The sequence below is a fragment of the Fulmarus glacialis genome, unplaced genomic scaffold (genome assembly GCF_000690835.1).
Source record: "Fulmarus glacialis isolate BGI_N327 unplaced genomic scaffold, ASM69083v1 scaffold12652, whole genome shotgun sequence".
Taxonomy (NCBI): Eukaryota; Metazoa; Chordata; class Aves; order Procellariiformes; family Procellariidae; genus Fulmarus; species Fulmarus glacialis.
The window spans coordinates 1-19,565 of record NW_009197226.1 but is presented as its reverse complement, the minus strand read 5'-3'; the positions used below and the strand labels follow the sequence as shown (position 1 = coordinate 19,565).

Below are 19,565 nucleotides of genomic sequence, written 5' to 3'. Positions count from 1 at the left end.
CAGAACCAAAGAAAGGTTGAAAACATTAGACTATACAATACATTTTGGTTTATAAACAAAGTTTTATAGTGGTAAAACATTTCTAAGTGACATTCATGGTCTTTTTCAAATTTTTGCTGCATTTCAGGTCTGAAGACTAATAGTGTTCAAAAAAGCAGTAATTGCATAAGGTGGACAAGTCTCTTAACTTCTACAGAACAGTTCAAGAACTTATAGCAAACATTCTGGAAGAATATCAAAGGCAACCATGACTCATAACTTTCCTGCAAACATTCCTCAATAAACAAAAAGTCATCTTTGGCATAAACAATTATGTATTAAAGGCATTAGTAATATTGCATTAATATCAGTCAAGCAACTAAACAGTGATGCTAAAAAAACCCCAAAATCTCACAGAGAAGCCTGAAGGGGCGGGGAGAGAAAACGTGAGGACCATTGAAAAGTAATACAGGAAGACTATTTAGAAAATCCCTTTAAAATAACCCCTACCCATTCAGTGTTATTTACTATTAAATAGAAATTACTACATTACAATTATGTTAAAGATCTGGTATAAACCAACCAAATGCAAGACATTCAGGTTAAGGCTCTGGCACCCTTTCCTTCCTCTTCCTGTTGCAGGGAATTGCAGGAAGAGAATACTAAGGAAAGATCCCAAGTACCACATATTTCGTAACACCCAGACACAAGGAGTGAATTAAAGACAAAAGCATGCTTTCTCTTGCTAAGGTCAGTTTGAGGCAGATGTATTATAAGCAGTTTAACTTCCCTTTTTAGGTAACAGTGCAATGAAGGGGGGATGGAGGGGAGAAAGTCCAACTGTAGAATAACTGTTGCAGACAGGTAAAGGACAGCCAACTGTATTGTGTGTCTCTTCGAGCTGTTAAGACTGAGCAGTTTTTCCACAAGGGCCCTTCTATTAAAGGTGATTTGATCATCCAACAATTTTCAGCAAATTAAGAGGGCATCATGAGGTCAGTGCTGATCTGGGCAGGAGTCTGCAAGTGTTTCTTGCAAATGTGCAGAGACTCATTCTAGAACATAATTCTGCTTTCTGTCAAATGCCAAAAGAGACTATGGAGCAATTAAATCAATGTGTGTGCGTGTGTATGTATATATATATGTGTGTGTGTATATATATGTGAAGGCATGTTCAGTTATGGAAGGATAAAAGCATCCCAAGTCTATTTTAGTAACAGAGTGGGGGGATTTTTTGGGTTTTTATTGTTGTGGTTTTGTTTGGTTTTGTTTTTCTTTAAAGATACAGTAACACTTCATCCAATTCACTATTACTAGAACTTGAAAAAAGATTTTGAGCCTCCAAACATCAAAAACAGTAAAAATACCCTAATATGTTTAGCATTAGGAACCACTGTTTACTGGTAGCCATCAGGCTACCTAAAAAGGGTTTCATGTCCCTGCAGTGCTTGGGTTTCAAAAAGCTTATGCATTGTTGGAAACAAGGGCAGTGAAGCAAAAGGTCTTTTTTAATTGAATATCTTTATCTTTTAATTTCCACCTTGAGTGGCTGGAATAACATTAGATGGAGGGAAGAGGGAAAAAAGAATAATTGCATGTGCTCATTTGGTTTTCAAAAGGAAAGAGCCAGCATGTGGCATTTTCTGGTCCTGGACATGCAGCTAGCTTAAGAGAACCAGGATTTTTCAGCTCAATACATTACCGAATTGAGCAAGAAGGAACGAGTTCCGTGATTTAAGGTCTCCGGCTGTAAGGCTCAAGCTGTCAGCAGTGTGCCACTAACATCCACTCCAAAGCATTTCAGTACAGTACAAGAGTTCTGGAATGCCTACCTACTACAGGGTGACAGGAGGGTGACAAAGACAGCTCCAGTTTTTGTTAAAATACTGTTGCCAGGCAAAAATCAAAAGCAAAAAAACATCATTTCAGACATGGAATTTCAAATTGTCAATTTACAACTGTTCTGCTGCCTGCCCTTTTAACTAAAACCCCCACACCTTCCATCATTTCTGCATGGTTTAAGAACAGCCAGCTAAAATCCTGTTGAAAAGTTGAATGTTGTAGGGATAATCATTGATACAGAAAAACTGCCAAGTAACCAATAGTGTCCTAGACTCTCAACACAAGCTTAAAGTGAGGTCCATGTTTTATATCATCACATGGAAACTACTGGAATATACAGTGCATAAATGAAATGTGCTTCTGGGAGTACAGAATTCATGAAAAGAATCTTCAAAAGCAAAAAAAAAAAGGATAAGAACTGTCTACTATTGGAAGCAATTTTGAGGTGTTTGATATCAAATGCATTCCGAAGACATTTGAAATGCATTCTCTTATAACTCATACCCTTAGAATGGGGCATTAGCATAAGGTAATCTTAAGCTCATGTATACAGCACCTTTTGCTGTCAATATATCTCTTCTGTTTCCAAAAAAAGGTATTTTATGTTACAGAAAACAATACTTATGTGCCAAGTGTTTACTGATACCATGGGGTCTTTCTGACCCAGCGAAGAGTGAATCCAGCATCTGTTCTTATCTTAATAGATGCTGCTTCAGCTTCTCTCACAGTTTCCTTCACAGACTGCATGAGATTCTGGGCATTATGAACCAACATCTCAGTTGCCTGTCAAGAAAAAGAAAAATTTCCAATGTATTAGTAAATACCATGTTTAGGACAGTAGCATGGAAACCCATTATGCATGAGGACTCCCAGTGCAAGCATTAAGTCAGTCGATTGCTGACTTAAACTATGAAAAAGTAAATGAAACAAGTAGTCTCTTCAAACTAGCAAGTGTTATCCTGACTCACAAGACCTTCCCATTTCTCACTGTATATTTGTGCAAAATGTGAATAAAAGCTTAGTGTCTCAAACTAGAATAATCTCTCTCAGAAGCCAGAACTGCAGGATTCCAACTGAAAACATGCATTGGAAGCTAACAGAACTGCAAGACAAGTACTCAAGATGTTGCTGGAGAGTAAGTATTTTCACTACAATCCACCAGAGGGTGATACTACTCCTCCAATGTCAAACCTGCTGTATTTGTAGAAGCAAGTTCTTTTGTTAGCTCGCTTTTTACTGTTAAGTCAAGGAGATCAAGAAGTTGTTCATATAAAAATTTGAACCAAAGGAGCTTTTTGGCTTGGGAAGGATTGATGTTCCTCTATTAAACTGTAGTTTTTGAGCCAGATACCAAGATGCCATACTAAAATTTTTTTTCACTAAACAGCTGAGGTAAGCTTCCAAACATTGAGTTCCCAGAACACATCTGATATTACCTATTGTATATTTTTCCCCATAAAACTGATCAACAATTCCACACTACCGTCAATTTTTACACTTCTTACCTGTTCTGACTCTTCATCGCTGATATTAGTTCTGCCCAGCATGGTAGCTTTGACAGTGGAAAGAATTTTGAGTTGCGTACTGATGGTTGGGATTCGCTCACAGACCTAAGGAATGGGGATAAAAAAACCACTTCACATTGTAAACGGAACCAATACATTATCTATTATTTTTTCAGATAATTTTTTTGATTTTGTTTTACTATTAGATAAGGAACAAGTATAGAAGAGATCTTAAAACCTTCAAGATTTTCTGACAAATATTGGTAGGATACTTGAATCTTATTTTACTTGCTTTGGGAATTTTTGGGATGGAGCCAATATTTTTCCTTTCCTCCAGATATTCCTCAAGGGTCTGCTTGGTTAGGAATGGGATGATGTATATTTGGCTGAGACTGAAAAACTAAGGAGTGTTGTATTTCCGCTACTATTCTTTGATACAAAGGAATGAGTAGATGATATACAAAGGAATGCAGACTTAGGACAGACCAGTGTTCATAGCACAGTATTTTTCAAAACCTCTCTGGACACTAGCATCTTCCACTCACCTGTAAACAAATCCTGACTTTACAGAATATATATGACCATGGGATCTAAGAACAGACATAGAACTAGACAAAACTTTACAAGCCAAGGAAAGATACACATGATTTACTGCCACAACTCCTGTGCTCACTCACACTAAGAAAGGAACAGAGAAAAAAGCATTTGAGGCATTTACAAGTTAACTCATTACCTGTAAGAGGTTTGTTCTAATGCGCTTGTCAGTGCACTGCTTTGCCACCTCTTTGGCCAATCGAGTGACTTCATCTGATGCCTTAGCAATATCTTTTGCACACTGAATAAGAGCACGCTTGTTTCCACTACCTCCTCTCACCAGGCGCGACATCTCTGCCATTAGCAGTGCCATTCGTTTAGCAGCAGCAATGATGTCGTTACCCTGAAGAGAACAACGTGAGTTAGTGTTCATGCCAGGACAGAAGCTTCACAGAAGTCACGACCGAACAGCAGTCTACATTTTGGTAGCAACCCTTTCAAGAAGTTAAGGATGGAAGAACCATTTGTGAACACAGAAGAGGTTTCTTGAAGGAACAGGGAAGATCTGTACTAATTATATGTTTCTGACATTTTTCTTCCTAACACTCAGGAAAAAAGTTCGCTTCAAAACTGGAAAAGAAGTGGTAAAGAAAAGTGTTAGTTTGTCCATGGAACGAGAGCTACTGCTCTGCTGGCTAGGTTTTAAGATAAAGCATGTTATTAGCATTTGAAATTCCAGATTTCCCAAAAAAGTCTTTCTTTTAAATTAAAAAAAAAGTGTGCTAAATAGCTTGTTAAACCAAATAGCACTAATTAAGTTAAATAGTGTAGCCATAACATTCGAGCATAAGATTGTCAGTGGCATCTGAAACTGAAGTTGTTAAAGCATCAGCTATGCTGCTAAAATGCTGAAGGACAAATGGAAGAGAATCTGTGACTTACAAAACTTTTGTCACTGGTAACGTGGAAATGAGATGCAACTATTACTTTTCCTTTTTTTTAAAGTTATTTCTTGAAGATAAATCTTCCTTTTTGACAAAATCTCTCTCTTTAAAATAAAGCTTCCAGGAGAGAACAACTTGATAGTTCAAAAGATAATCTAGTAATATTTATTACTTTAAAAACCAGATTTCTTGTATTAAGTACATCAAAAATTACAGTCACAGAAATACTTCTGAGAATGATTTCTGAGAATGAAACATGTGAATTAAGTATGACCAAGGCAAAACCATTTCTTATACACTGTTCCAGAGAGAAACCTAGTGCAAGAAAAAGCAGACCTAGATGATGAATTGTTAGTAGTCTGTTAGTATATTTAGATTCACCTTTGTAGAAAGTTGTTAGACAGAAGCGAAGTATTTGGTGCCATGAAGCATTCCTATTGTGTGGATGAAATATTAGCAGAGTGAGTTTAAGTATTAGCACACTCCTTCCTCAGTATAATTCCAAAATCAATGACCGATGAAGTTCAGAGCAAAGAGTACACAGTGAGAACCCAACTTAGCAAATGTAATCTCTATCCCTGTGCACATACTTCCGTGACTCACTGCGAGCAAATTCAAGAAGATATCCCAGATATTTTACAGATACAGGTGACACAAAAAGCTGAACTATTCGTTACCGTGACCTAATAGCTAAACAGTTTGCTAGTATAACCAGTTAGGATGCAAATGACATAACACAAAGCTTTTCCATGTTTTCACGTAGAAGGATCAAGAAATTAGGACCAGTGTCATTTACGAAGCCCTCTAACAAGTTATCCAAGCATCAGAATCTGAAAAGGACAAGAACATTTTTAAAGCCCTTTTTATTAAAATAGTTTAGTATATCTATCTATGTAAATATATACACACACATACATACACACACATACACACACCCCCCTAACCTTTGTTATGGGACACCAACCTTATTTTTTGCAGCATGCTACAAAAAGTGACCAGTCTTGCAAACATTTGTGCTTAGACAGAAGAGACAGGCTACTTGTGAATGTCTGAACCTCATGTTAGATTTCCACTAGTTTCATATAAACACAATCTCAATTCAACAGCTAACAGCATTCAGTGCACCTTCTTCATAAAAGAACTCTCTCAAGACCAGCATTTGCAATACAGCCAAGTGCAAGCCAGCAGACAGTCAGTCCTCTTTGATAAACACTGCCATACAAAGCCATTCCTTGTTGGAAGGTATTCTAATTGATGGCATCAATGGAGGCAAAGCACAATAGACACATTAAATGACTTCTTGAACGCTGTACACTTTGCTGTATCTGGAAGTCATTAAGAAACCATTAACCATGGCTTCCCAGGTAGCCCAAATGAATGGCAAAAAGAACAGGGGGGGAAGGAAGACAACCCCTACTACAATTTGAAAACTGGTATAACAAAGAAGAACAGGCAGATGCAAAGGGAGAGGAAGCCTTTAAATATTAATAAGTGACTCAAATCAAGCTTCAATCCAGCACTGACAAACAGATCTAGCAAACTTGTGAAGCCACTCTCAGTCCTTAAAATGAAGTGCATTCATTCAGAATGGCGGGGCCTAGCAGGGATCAAGAGTGATGCAAATGTGTCAGCGTTCCAAATGGCTGGATGCACACGGATCAGTCCCCGGGGAGACTCAGGAGTACCTTACTAGACCACTTGGTTGCTTCCCGATGTAGAGACTGAGCAGCAGCCAGAATGGGCTGGTTAACAGGCTGATTGGTTGGCATTAACAGCAGCTCAGGCTCGTAATCATCTTCAATGTCAGAGGGGAGAGTGAATTCAACATCTGCATCATCCTCCTCATCTACATCTACACCAGCCTCAGCCGCTTCATTAATCACAGTCACATCAGGCTTTGCAGGTGGCAGCAAGGGTGGAGAAACAGGGGACAGTTAGTATGAGAAGCAGAATTTGGTAGAAGAGCATGAACTGAGCTGTTTTAGTGACCAAAACATCCTCTTGGTCTCTCAGGATCTGACAAGACAGCTCTAGGATCAGGTCAGAGGGAGGAGGGGAAGGGATACAAGATCAGCAGAAGGAAACAAACATTTCACCTGTGAACCAAAGATACCAAAAATATTAAGAAGTTACAATTCAAAGATGCAGCAGCATTCTTCATCTGAGCATACAGCTTCTACAGACAGAGGCTGACTTGCAGAACAACATTCTTCTGGCAAGACAGTGGTGAAATGAATGGATTTTCTGTTTCAATGAAAGCCGTTTCAACTGCGTAGAAGCAGGCACAGCAGCTGATGACTGTGGTATTTGTGCAGATAGAAAGCCTTCTATGGAAGCCTGTTCACATATAAGTGATAAGAAGAGATAGCAGCTGGATCACAGAAAAACCACTGATGCTGCTTGCTGTAGAGGGGGAAAAAAAAAAGGTGGGGTGGGGGACACTGTAGAATTGAGTATTGAAGTACCACAGATAACATGAAAAAGAACAAAAGCGGGTTATGAAAACAGGAAGTGATGCTGAATGTTATGAATGCTGTGAATATTACAGTTCTTAAAAAAGACTGAAACAGAATTAGTAGAATAAGAGGATTATGAAGCATATGATACTGCTTTGCCACAATATGTTGTATCCATTACCTTAAAAAAAAAAAAAAAAGAGGATTCAAGGAAATATATTGTGTTAGGGTAGATCACAAAGAAGAGGTAAGTGGTATAACAATACAGGCATTTATAATACAGCAGCATTTCAATACAAAAATATTCTACAAGTTTACTACCTGTATTTCTTTGACTAAAGCCAAGTGTGATAAAAGTCAAACTACCCTTACCAAAAACTATGCATTTTCAACTGTGTTTTGCTTAAGATATGGCCTTTTATAGAAAAACATCTACACCAATGAAAACACACAGAAGTTTTGGAAGGAAGTTGTAACTTTTATATACTGCCAAATCAACTCATCTTCAAAGACAACTTCTATTTAAGTCTTAATCTAATGAAAAGTTTCCAAATATCCCTCACTCTGATTTATCCAAACGAGGCCAAAAAGCAGGGAAAGCTAAAGCAATAAAGACTGTTCAGTTTGTGCTCCATGAGAAAAATGGAGTACATAAAAGCCCAGAATCCACTCAGTGAAGAGGAGTTTTTGTAAAGAAGAAAAAACAAATCAATTTTAAATATTGCAAGGATGAAGAATGTTATCAAAAATTTTTAAATACTAAGTACTTGTCCCCCCGATAAGCATAAGTAGTACCAGTAGTCTAATGTAATTGGGGGAAAAAAAGCAGAAGACAGTTGACGCAGTCTATTGTGATTTAGTAGGAGCAAGACCTTATATTTCCGTCTTTCCAGGTCTAATCCGTATTCCTCAGTAGCACTGTCCATCAATCCCTCTTCCACCCAATAAGTGACTTCAGAGACTACAAAAATGTTTTTCAGACTTCCTCCCAAAAAACATACTGTCAGAATAACTGTACTCTTATTGCTAAAATGGGACAGCTAAAAAAGAATTAGAAGGACAAATGCTAGGCTAACTTACTGTTTGTTGGTCTCAAATTAAAGAAACAGCAATGAAAACAGTGTTTTGTAATCTAAATACACTAAGCTTAGAGCTCTTTCATAATCAGCAAGGAGTTTTAAGGTCTGCTGCTTGGCTTTGATAAATAAATAAATAAATATTTTGTCAGTTGCATGATTTAAATTAGAATGTATATAGTATATATAGATAATTTAGGATATAGTGAAAGCATTTTATTATGTGTATTGTTAAGTTACCATTTTGGGATTCAAACATCAAAACACTTTTAGGAAGCTGAAATTAAGGTTTTTGGCCTCAAAACTATCTTCTGAGATGACTACTACATTCCAGTACTATCCCTTTAGTAATACAAATCTGTATTTGGTATATCCAGAAGTGGGGGGGGAAAATAGAGTTTTTCATTTTATGGAAGAGACACTCAAACAGATTTGCAGGATTTCTTTTGTATTTTATCTGTACTTCCAAAACAGATGTTCCTTAAGCACAAAGCACTGAAATTGATTCTGTAAGCTATTCAAGTTTATCTTCTCATTCACCATTTAATTTGGTGGAGAAAAAAAGTGGAGATTTTAAAAGCCAAATTCTGATCTTTAATTTATACCTGCAGAAGCCTAAATCTCAGTTTACTCAGTTGCTGCTAGAGGAAAACTGTAGCTCTTTGGGGAAAAAAAGGGGGAAAGCAGAAAAGTTATGTTAGTATTTATAAGACTAATGAGTTCACACTGCTTTGTCATAGCACTGAAATGGTAAGGAAATGAAGGATTTTGGCCTTGATAGTGAGTGTGACTCAGTACAAAAAAGAATGAGACCAGGCCATCTATATATGGTCACTTTTCCAATCATAAATGCACCAGATTAACTGCAAAGTAACTTGCAGCTCCTTCCAGAATTAAGACAAACCAGCTCATGATTCCTGCAGCTGGCATCTGCAACATCCATACAGACTTTTCAAAAGCCACTTAAATATAGCAATCAGCTTGTCAGCCTAGAAAGGCATAAGTATTAGTGGCTCTCTAGGCAATACTAGCATCAAGGATCACAAACAGCTTAGCTTACAAGGCACGTTTGTGTTTACAGAGGTATGTTAATAAAGCATTCTGGCAATTCTGAGTATTAGAACAGTTGACTCTAGTTCACTCCGAACTTGAAAGGGTTTCTAATTCCTCCTACAGCTGTGTTTTTACTACTTGATCTATAAAAGACTATTCTCTGTCATTGAGACAACTGACTTTGGACCAAACACACTGATTTAAAAAAAAAAAAAAATTTCCGTTTAGCGAAAGACACATGTAACAACTTCTTACCTTGCTAGACCATTTCCGGGCTTCATCATGCAACTGCCTAGCAGCCATCATCATCGGCTGATTAATAGCTTCTCCTGCTTTCTGCTCTGGGAACTCTTCATCTTTTTCTTCAGGTGGTGGCGGTCTGGGCGGGGGAACCTCACCTTCTGGAAGTGGTGGTTTTGGAGGAGCAAGCTCATCAGTCAGCTAAGGAAGGGAAAAAGCCTTATTCAGTGCAATGAAATAGCACACAGATTGAGTCAAGGATGGCGTCATGGCAAGACATGATTGCATGAGCTCATGCCTTTTTCCAGTTTTTCAAGTGCTCCGTGTTAAAAGAAATACTATGTTTTAATCTCTTCTTTTGAAAGCTGGACTGGTATTTTTTAGACTTAAGGCTACTTGTATGCATGGCTGGCCAGACAATGCATTTTATTTCTAAGGAATAAAAATATACTCAAGTAATTTCAGTGTGCAATCCACACGTTGTCAGTGACAACTGTGTATTGTATTACAAACCATGCTGCACTTACATGAAGCTGCTCAAGGTCAGGAGGAGGAGGGGGAAAATCTGGTTCCTGAGGCTGGAAAGCTTCTCTGACTTTGGCCACAGCTCCCAGAATTCTGTATCCAGAATCCAAGAAACTCTTCTGCAAACCTGAACAAAAATTCCATTACTAGTTTAACAGCATATTGTAATATTTAGAACTGCAACACTACCCCCAAAAAATTACTTCTATAACATACTGTGCCAAGTACACATACATACATTAAAAAAAAGTTTAAAACCTACCAAAATGTTTACATGTTTGAAATGTTAGTGTCATATGCAACATGCATAAAATAAAGCCTGGGCTGGGTAATAGTCACTATCAATAACCAAAGTAATTCCCAGAACAACTTTTAGAATAAAAGAAATTAGATAATATTTTCTTATATAAAGTAGTACTACTAACAACTAGTGACAAATACTTCTTCTAATAAAGATTATGAAATCATGTAATAAACTAGAATGCTGAATCCTTTTCTCTTGAATATGCCAAAGGTCTTTAATTGCATTTTAAAAGAGCAGGATTCAGCAGTTAGGGGTGTGACCTTGATTTCACCATTCTGGGATCTAAGTGTACACAAAATCTGCATAAAAGGGGATACACAGCTGTACAAGACCAAATAAGCACTACTTCACATCATCTTCACCCAGTAAAAAATATATTTGAAATCAGCTGACTGAATCCTTACCAGGATCAGAAATGTTTCCTGCTACAGCTTTAGCATCCATTACCATTGGCGATATAGTTTTGCTTAGCTCATCAGAGGCTGCTTTAACAGCCTCACGGAATTTAGGGTCTTCTGAATTTTCAACCTCCCGTTTTGCTACCAGTAGGATGCGGTTTGCTCGTCTAGCAATGCTGGTGGCACCAGCTACCAGCATCTGAGGTTGAATATTGGCCATCGCAACTTTACATTTATCAAGGTCTTTCTTAATAGCCTCTTCTGATGCATCCAACAGAGATTTAGTATCAATGGCTTCATCCACCAAGCCTAGAATAAAAGTTAAACACATTAACATTCTAGTTTCATCTGTGGAAAGGGATATTTGGTATTCCAGAGACTGTTCACAACCAAAAAGGTAAGTATTTGCAAACTGGGGGGTGGGGAGGGGCAGAAGGGGCATGGAAATCAGACCGAATGTATTATTGCAGTTTTACTTCTGATTATGTGGTGCCTCTATCACAGTAACCGTGGTCAGGCTTGCTCCCACTAATGGCATTCCAAGCTCTTAGTCATCTACCATGGAACATTGCTTGAGTCAAGATCTGGCTTACACAGCATATGCAGCAGAGCTTCCTTCCTCCCACCAAATTTCTTCAAGCATATTCTTGACACTTTGTACTTTTTGTACCTCTCCCATTCATTCAAAAGGAAATAGCCCTCTGGCTGTGCTTTTACTTAAGGATGATATATAGTGACAAGGCAGTAAGATTTAAAATACCTATAATTTAATTATGGGGATGGAGAAGGAAGTAGTTATACAGTCAGGACATTAGCAGACCAGTTCAAAGGATCTGCACTTTGGAAAGACTGAAAGATTTAAATGTCTCGGCAAGATTCAGTGGATCACTAGCTTTATTTTATTCACTGCTTTCATCAAGCTGTTACATCATTTTAAACATGTTTTCTTGCCCCCACTTAATTATTTGTCCTCATTCAACATGCCAGGATTATGTAGAGAAAAAACTCAAGTTGCTACAGTGATATATTGCTAGAATAGCAATCGCAATAAAAATTAATGGTATTCTGTTTTTCCCACAAAAGAACTAAAGCCAAGTTTGCTCCCCTGCAGCTCAAAATTAACACCTATGAAGCAAGGTATTTTGTTTATGCTGTAACATATACCTATTTCTGGAGTCAGAGAGCACATTCCCACCTCTCTTTAATTTCTTTTTAATGAGTCATTACTCTTATGCATGTTTCATCAATCCAAACAGAATGGGGAAAAAAATCTATACCAGCTAGTTAGCGACAAGTATAATCTTCAACAAAAATTCCTACTTTACCTGTCATTTTTTCTACATTATCAATCCATTGGTTTTTCATGGTCTCAAAATGTTCATAAGCAGCTTGATTTCCAGGATTTCTCAGGAGGATACGAGCAGCTGATACCACCTGCCAATGGAAAACATTTTTAATTATGGAAGTATCAGTATATAACGACATCACACATATTCCTGAAAATACATTTGTTTTTCAGGACCGGATGTATAGCTCCTCATTTGGAACACTAGTTCATTAATTCTAGTTCAACATCTAGCTGCTTGAAGATTTACAATGCTTCTGGAATTTGTTGACAAAAATACTTTTTTCTGGAACTTCAATTACATGCTTATACATCAAGAAGTCTTCATTTTAAAACACTTCTTGAAAGCACTCAAGTACGTTCATAAAAGAGCATTTTTTTCCACTTACATATTTTACTAAGCCTCAAAGTAATTTTGTTTCAAGGATAAGTCACTAATGCTTCTGTCCAAAAGTTGAAAAGTAAGATGTCATTTAATCCGTTTATTCTACTTGGTACCATATACACAAATATTTGCCATTCTCCTTTCAAGTGTCAGCACTATGTTCCTTGCTGGTATTAACATCTTTCTCTGATAGCAGAGGCATAAAGAAAATTCCACAGAAGTCACCCCCAGCCCTTTTAATAGCCCTTTGAGACTAAGGAAGCAAACCTGTGGGGTGAGTTCCCTTGCTGATTTCACTGTTGCTTGAATGCCCTCCACAGTAGTTTTATTCGCAGTTCCAACTGCAGCTGCTTTTTCTGCTGTAGCTCCCAGCCTAGCAGCATGGTTTTCAAAGTTTGCTGCTCTTTCATCAAACACCTAGTTGTCAGAATAGAAAAGCATATTAAAAAAGCCTAACTTCCCTAAAGAATACATAATTTCAAAGTGTCAAATACCCGAGACACCTTGATAACATTCACACTTAATGCATCTCCTGAGAGGATGCAACAGGACACAGAAGCTTTGAAGCTATTTCATTTTTTTAATCTTTACATTACTGGACTTTGTTCTTTACTAACTCATCAGGGCAACAAAGGATACTACCACACTTTATAGCTTTGAGGTATTAAGTACACAAATTCCTGATGACTACTGCTGTAACAAATACTGTCTTAAAACTATTTTAGCTCATAGACATTAATCTTCAAACCCATAATCCAAAAGTAACTATATCTGGAAGATAAATATGGGGTTTTACCCTAAAAATTGAAGCTTCACATTGGAAAAAAAAAATCCCTCCTTCCACAGTCCTTAGTTATTCAAGGCACAGAATACTTTGACAAAAACCTATCCTATCATAAAACTAAATTCCCCAAGGCCTTAGGAATCATTTTGATCACGTTCAAATCAACTAGCCAAACAGAGCTGCCAGCCACAGAGTTTTAGATACTTCACATGCAGCCAGTAGCTTTGAAGTACAGGAAACATTACACAGCAAGAGCACAGGTTAAATCTGTTGATCAATCTTGGCATGAATTTGACTATTTTAATCAGCTTATATAATGTCGAGATATACAATCCACTAACCAGTGTGTCAGTGATTTTTGCACAAGAGTTTTTAGCATTGCCGAAGGCAACATGGTACAAACATCACAGGGAGAAATCTTTGCCATTTATTGAAGTCAGGGACAATACAGTTTCCAGGCATATACAGAAGGATTTGCCATCTTCAAGAATCCAGAGAAATTTGCATGACAATCATTACACTGTCAGAATTAATAAACATGTATCACAAGCTTGAGGAAAAAAAAAAAAAACTGATTCATTTTTCAAAACACCAATTCAGGTAAAATTAAACAATAACTGAAGCTTCACATGGGAAAAAGACCACCTGGGTACACTTGCCTCATCTCTATTGGGAGCATCAGAAGGAGCAGTGGCTGCTACTGCTAATAATTTAATAGGAGTTGTGGTGTCACTAAAAACATCAGAAACCTCTTGGGTCATTGCCTCTTGCATCCGTGTTTTAAGATCCTTAAAAGAAAGCAAAATTATTAGCACATGATACAGGAATATTAAGTTTGTAGGGATACAAATCCATACAACCTCCTCTTGCAAAAAAAAAAAAAAAAGCCCATTACAATGGCAGCCATTAAGATAAAATGATCTTAAAAGCATTATCAATGAATCACTTTTTACATAATTTGAAATACCAGAAGCTTACATACCACTCCTTGAAGCAGCATCAGAAGCTATGAAGAGCACGATTTGAGACCTTGCCCCTCAAATTTGCAATGCTAGCATACTATTTTCTTTTAAAATGAGACTGTTTTTATTTTCTAAATTGTTCATTTGGAATTAATCCCTACACCGTGATATCAAGGACTTTGTAGAAAGTTTACTTTAAGCATCTCAGCTAAACCAACGAGTTTTTTTGCTGCACTTCTTTTTGTTTTTATTGATGCCTCCCATACACAAACACTTTATCAGAGGAGTGCAAGTACTTCAGCATATCATGCATTTCACCACACAAGAGCAGACTTCTACCTTCAGTGAGTCCTGAAGCTGAGCAGCAATTGCCCTGGCCTGAGGAGATTCTCCCTCCCCTCTTGCTGCAAGGTCAGCTAGCTGAGCAGCCAGCTGGTCTACACGGTCACACTTGGCAAGCAGGTCTTGACGATAAGGTCCCATCATAACATTGGCTAAACGACGACCTTCTGCAACCAGACCCCGAATTGCTGCCTGGCCTACAGTGGAAGAAGTCACATTGCATTAACATATAGTGGAACACAAAATTGAAAGCATAAATCAGATGCACTATGAAGTAAGTGACATTTCAGAATTCTTGGGTTTTTAAGAACACCTTTCTAGGCAATGGAAAGCATCTTCTGCAGTTTATCATTAAGCAATTGCAGTTCAAACCCATAGAGGAATTAAACTCTCACCAGTTTCTTTTTGCTTATTACAGCAACTCTGGCTAGAGATGCATCTTTTTTAACTAGGGTGGCCCGACAGAAGTTAACCATTACAGCTGTCAGGTATTCCTACATAACTAATCTGTTGACTCCAATAGAAAGCACTTGCAAATTCCAAGTACTGCAATTCATCTTCACATCATTACAAGACATTAGAAGATGAGCAGGAAGAGGGGGAGAAAAGCCAAGTAGAAAACATAAATGAAAAAGCAGAATACCCTCTCCCAGGATTCCAGAAATTATGTGTAAGAAGTGTCAAGTGTCGGGGGTGGGGGGGAGGAAATCCTTATAAAGCTTCCACAGTGTTTCAAAAGTTTTTCTGTAAAAAAAATTTATTTTTAGTGTGAGTGATTTCCTTCATTCACTTACAGAAGCTTCCTGTTCTTTCACAAGAACATGCTCCTCAATACAATAGTATTCTTCTTTTAAAGGAAGTGATCGTATATTAGGTCCTTCAAAGACCTACTGAAGAATCATTTTAAGGCAATGCTAACACACAAGTAATGCAAGTTCACGATCAAGCTCAAAACTACTTAGTAGAAAGTTGTCACAGGACCTGACTATCCAAAGAATCACTCAGCACTGCCACCATCATTTTAGAAAGCTTATTAGTGTAGCTAAGTTTGGTGCTGTTGGACTGTCCCAAGATATTTTTTAATCATTGTTTTGCATAAGTCAAGTGCAGCCAAGCAAGTACACTTCACACACCAGTTTAGTATTTCAAAATACTATTTGCTTAGTTTGTATCTGCCAATTACTTTAGCCATCACTTAGCTAGGATGATTCATAATATGACTGCATGTAAATATTTGTAGCAGCTAACACCACTGAAGTGGCTCACGTGTTTATAAAGTAAAATACACATTCTGCCTTGCTACTTCAAAACTAGGTTTGTGTTGAAGCTGGGATAACTGCAAACACACCAAGTTATTTGTGACGTGGTCGTTACTACTGCAGAGAACACTGAAGTATTTTCACATTACTACAGCACTGAAAATACCAGGCCAAATTCTACCATAAGTGCTGTCCAGACTGAAAAGAGCACATTCTGATTTATATTCTTAATATACCTTTCCTATAAGCACCTTGCCAAGGGTCAATGCAAGTGAAAAACATTTAAAAGATCAAATTGAACAATGACATCATGTTAAACCAGATTTCTTCTTCATTAAACTAGAAATATTGAAGTTATGGGGCATGCAACATATTGCATCTCTACACACATTTTTGTCGTATGTATTACTACAGCAATTGATTAAATTCTGTAGTATATATCCAGCGTTGAGAAACTTCAGTTCCTTCAGCAAGCTTTCAGTATGTATGCAAGCCTCATGATTAACTAGGCACTTACAGACATCAGGCAGGATTTAAGTTACCTTTGTTTCTTTCGAATTAAAAATAAAAAAAAGAAGTTTAGGTTTTGTGCTTCTTTGAGCCAACCACCTCACAGGCTACTATGTTCAAGAGAAATATCAAAATTAGGAAGGTTTTCAGCCACTGCCAAAACATCTCATGAGACCCATCTACCGCCTTCTTGGTCATCTCATTGGTCACCAATGTGCAATTTGCTCATCAGAAAGTGTCAAAACATGGAACTCCACTATTCTGTTTAAAATACTGCATATAAATTTGCACTTCACAAGTGTCCAAGCTATTAACACCACTAAATCTTTAATTCAAGGATCTGTCATTGGTTATTCACACAACAGAAGTTATCCTGAGAGACAGGGAAACGTATGAGGAAAAGACATTAAAGGTCTGCAGTTATACTACTTCTCATAAGCCATGTTTCCACTCGTCTTTATCAGTTGCACTGCTCAGACATAACTGCAGTGCTCAGACTTAAGTGCTGTGGAAAAAACTACTGAATCCAGTTTTCAAGCTTCATCCACCTACTTGCAATAGCATCAGAAGAAGCTAAACAAGAAATTTCAGAAATGGTTTACAATAAGCTCTCCATAGAGCAGCTCCTGAACCATAATTATATGCCTGCTGATAGCATGCTCAGATTCTCAGATCACTTTTCTCTTTGATGAAGTAGCATTCTCCTCAGATAACCCAGAAACCATACAAGAAGTGGTATTTTTAGGTCAGGTTTATGAATGTTTTTCTCCCTAAAGGACTTAATTACTCAATTTACTGGAGTAGGTATAAATTCAAATTTGAGATACTATATTTGCGTAACAGTAGGAGCAAGGAGCAGTCTGAAGTTTGTCTGTTCTATAGCACACGTTCTCCTATTCTTTGCCAAAGTTGTTCTTTCCAGAAGACAAAGAGAATCATGGGCCAACTCGGCTCAATAATATTGCAGCCGTGACTTGGCTATAAATCTCCAGCCACAAGCTGCAGGTCTCCACATCAGTGAAGAGATTTCATGCATCCTCAGCATCCCAGGAGCAGTAATTTCAGTCATAAAAATTATTAACAAATTTAACCATAAAACTTGGGGGGGAGGAACACATGGAAACACTTACCTACTCCCCGATCAGCAACTGTAGGATTGTCTATCCACCTCTGAGCTTGCTCAATCTTGCCCTCCAAATGGACAGCTGCTTTAACTGGCCTAGTATTTGCTACAGCCCTGTTTGTTTTGGACTGTAAATTCTGAAGTGATGTAGCTATTTGTTTAGCCAACGCACGGGCCTCAGGAGAGTCACCTTTCCCACTAAGGATTAAAAAAAGTATAGTCATACAAAGATCATCTACAGCTAATCCCAAATTCAGAAAGACGACACAATGAAAGGCACTTCATCTCTTTAAATAAGGTTAAATTTGATACTTGAGTCTCAGAGCAAATAATGCAGACCTGTCATCCATAAATCCCCACCTCACACTTCTCTGCTGTGGCACCTGGATATTACATCATAGGTTCAACACAGCACTGAGGTGGGGGAAGGCATGGTACTGTCATTGATAATACTGATGTATGACTTTGATTTACCATACTCATGGCTGTCTTATGAGCAACTGCAATAATGCCGCACAGATTACAAGCAGAAAAGTAAGCAGCAACAGAACCAAGGCTATATATAAACTTGTAAAGAGGTAGCACATTAAGACCTGCAGCAGCTAAATCTCAAGAAAAATTTGATTAAAGTGTCTAACTAATGAAGAAAGAAAAATATTTTTCTCCATATTGCCACTGGCCATAGATGAAGATCACAATTTATACAATAATTGTTTCTCCACTTTCATTCTCAAGCATCTTCTTTGCAAAACTGACAGAGAAACATCATTTGCAGCTGAGCACTGAACCCAAAGTAACAGGGTTTTCTGAATAGTTTGCAGTTACAGCTTAGAACACTGAAACTGATTGAAGTGCTAGATATTCCACCTCGCCATTTAGTAAACTGCTTAGCAAAAAACAGTGATGACATTTGTCTGTATAAACAAACTTAAATTTCACATTATCTCATTCCTTTGAAGTGCTTTGACAGTACAAAGGAGCTCACTTTTGGCTTCGGTTTGCCTGTCAAATATTCCATAGGCAGTGGAAAGAAAATATTTTCTAGATAATACAATGCTAGTTACTCTTTTTTTTTTGGTTTTTGGGGAGTGGGGGGAAGAAAGGAAGATAGTACAAGTTGGGCTTTGAGGAAGAAATCATTAGGTTGAAGCATTACAAAGGATACCATATTCTATAAATTATATTTTTTAGAGGATGTTAAAAAGTTAGCTTCCCCCCCCCTAGGAACAGAACAATTCTTCGCATTCAATTTTTCCTAAATGCAGGATAGAAACTTAGAAGTATAAGATGTCCATCCCCAGTTCTTGGAGGAAAATATATTCCCCAATTCATCATCAATATTCTGATTTTGCTCAGCACTTTGAACTGCAAATGAAAATCATTCAAACAAATTAATGGTGATAAAACTAGTACATACTGTCGCCGCAGATCTGACAGCTTAGCCGTCAAAGCAGAGATTTCCCCCAAGGAACGAAGGATATCATCTCTTTCTTTCGGCTCCTCACATAATTCTGCAACTTTCCTTGCTTCAGCCATAATTCCCCGAATATGTTCTTCTCCTTCACTGCCCCCATTAGGATCCGCAAGCCAATTCTTTACAGAAAGAAGTTGTGTACGAGTGAAGATAAACAGTAATATTATTTCTATAGAGACTTTTAAACAAAAATAAAAATCAATACAGCTTTCAAAACTTTATTTAACAGAAAATACTTTTCAAAAGCAATTTCTGTTTATTAGATACCATGAAGTTCTTCTATCCTCTGGCAGATTTTCTGTTTTGAAAAAGATGTCAAAACAGATTAAGTCTCCCCAAAGGTTTTACATTCTCTTTCCCCAACATTTGCCAACAGTATTTTCAGAAGTAAAATTTAACTAGTGGCTTTAGAGACTCATTATTTGGCTTTCAGAAGAAAAATGAAAACAGATGCCCTTGTGGCACTCTTTACAGAGCTCTTCCTAAAAAGCTTCATTATCATTTCATTCGAGATATATATAATAT

The 19,565-nt window shown here is 37.5% G+C and overlaps 1 protein-coding gene across 1 annotated transcript; it reads right to left on the bottom strand.

Annotated features, from left to right (window-relative positions):
- Positions 1-1,874: 1,874 nt before the first annotated feature.
- VCL (vinculin) lies at positions 1,875-19,159 on the bottom strand (the record flags this gene model as incomplete). Its single annotated transcript, XM_009572466.1, has 12 exons — positions 1,875-2,604; positions 3,327-3,431; positions 4,060-4,263; positions 9,645-9,830; positions 10,157-10,281; positions 10,863-11,165; positions 12,182-12,290; positions 12,854-13,003; positions 14,030-14,158; positions 14,672-14,871; positions 17,574-17,764; positions 18,984-19,159. Coding segments are annotated over 12 exons (2,025 nt in total), but the record flags the coding sequence as incomplete, so codon positions are not given.
- Between the last annotated feature and the right edge of the window lie 406 nt (positions 19,160-19,565).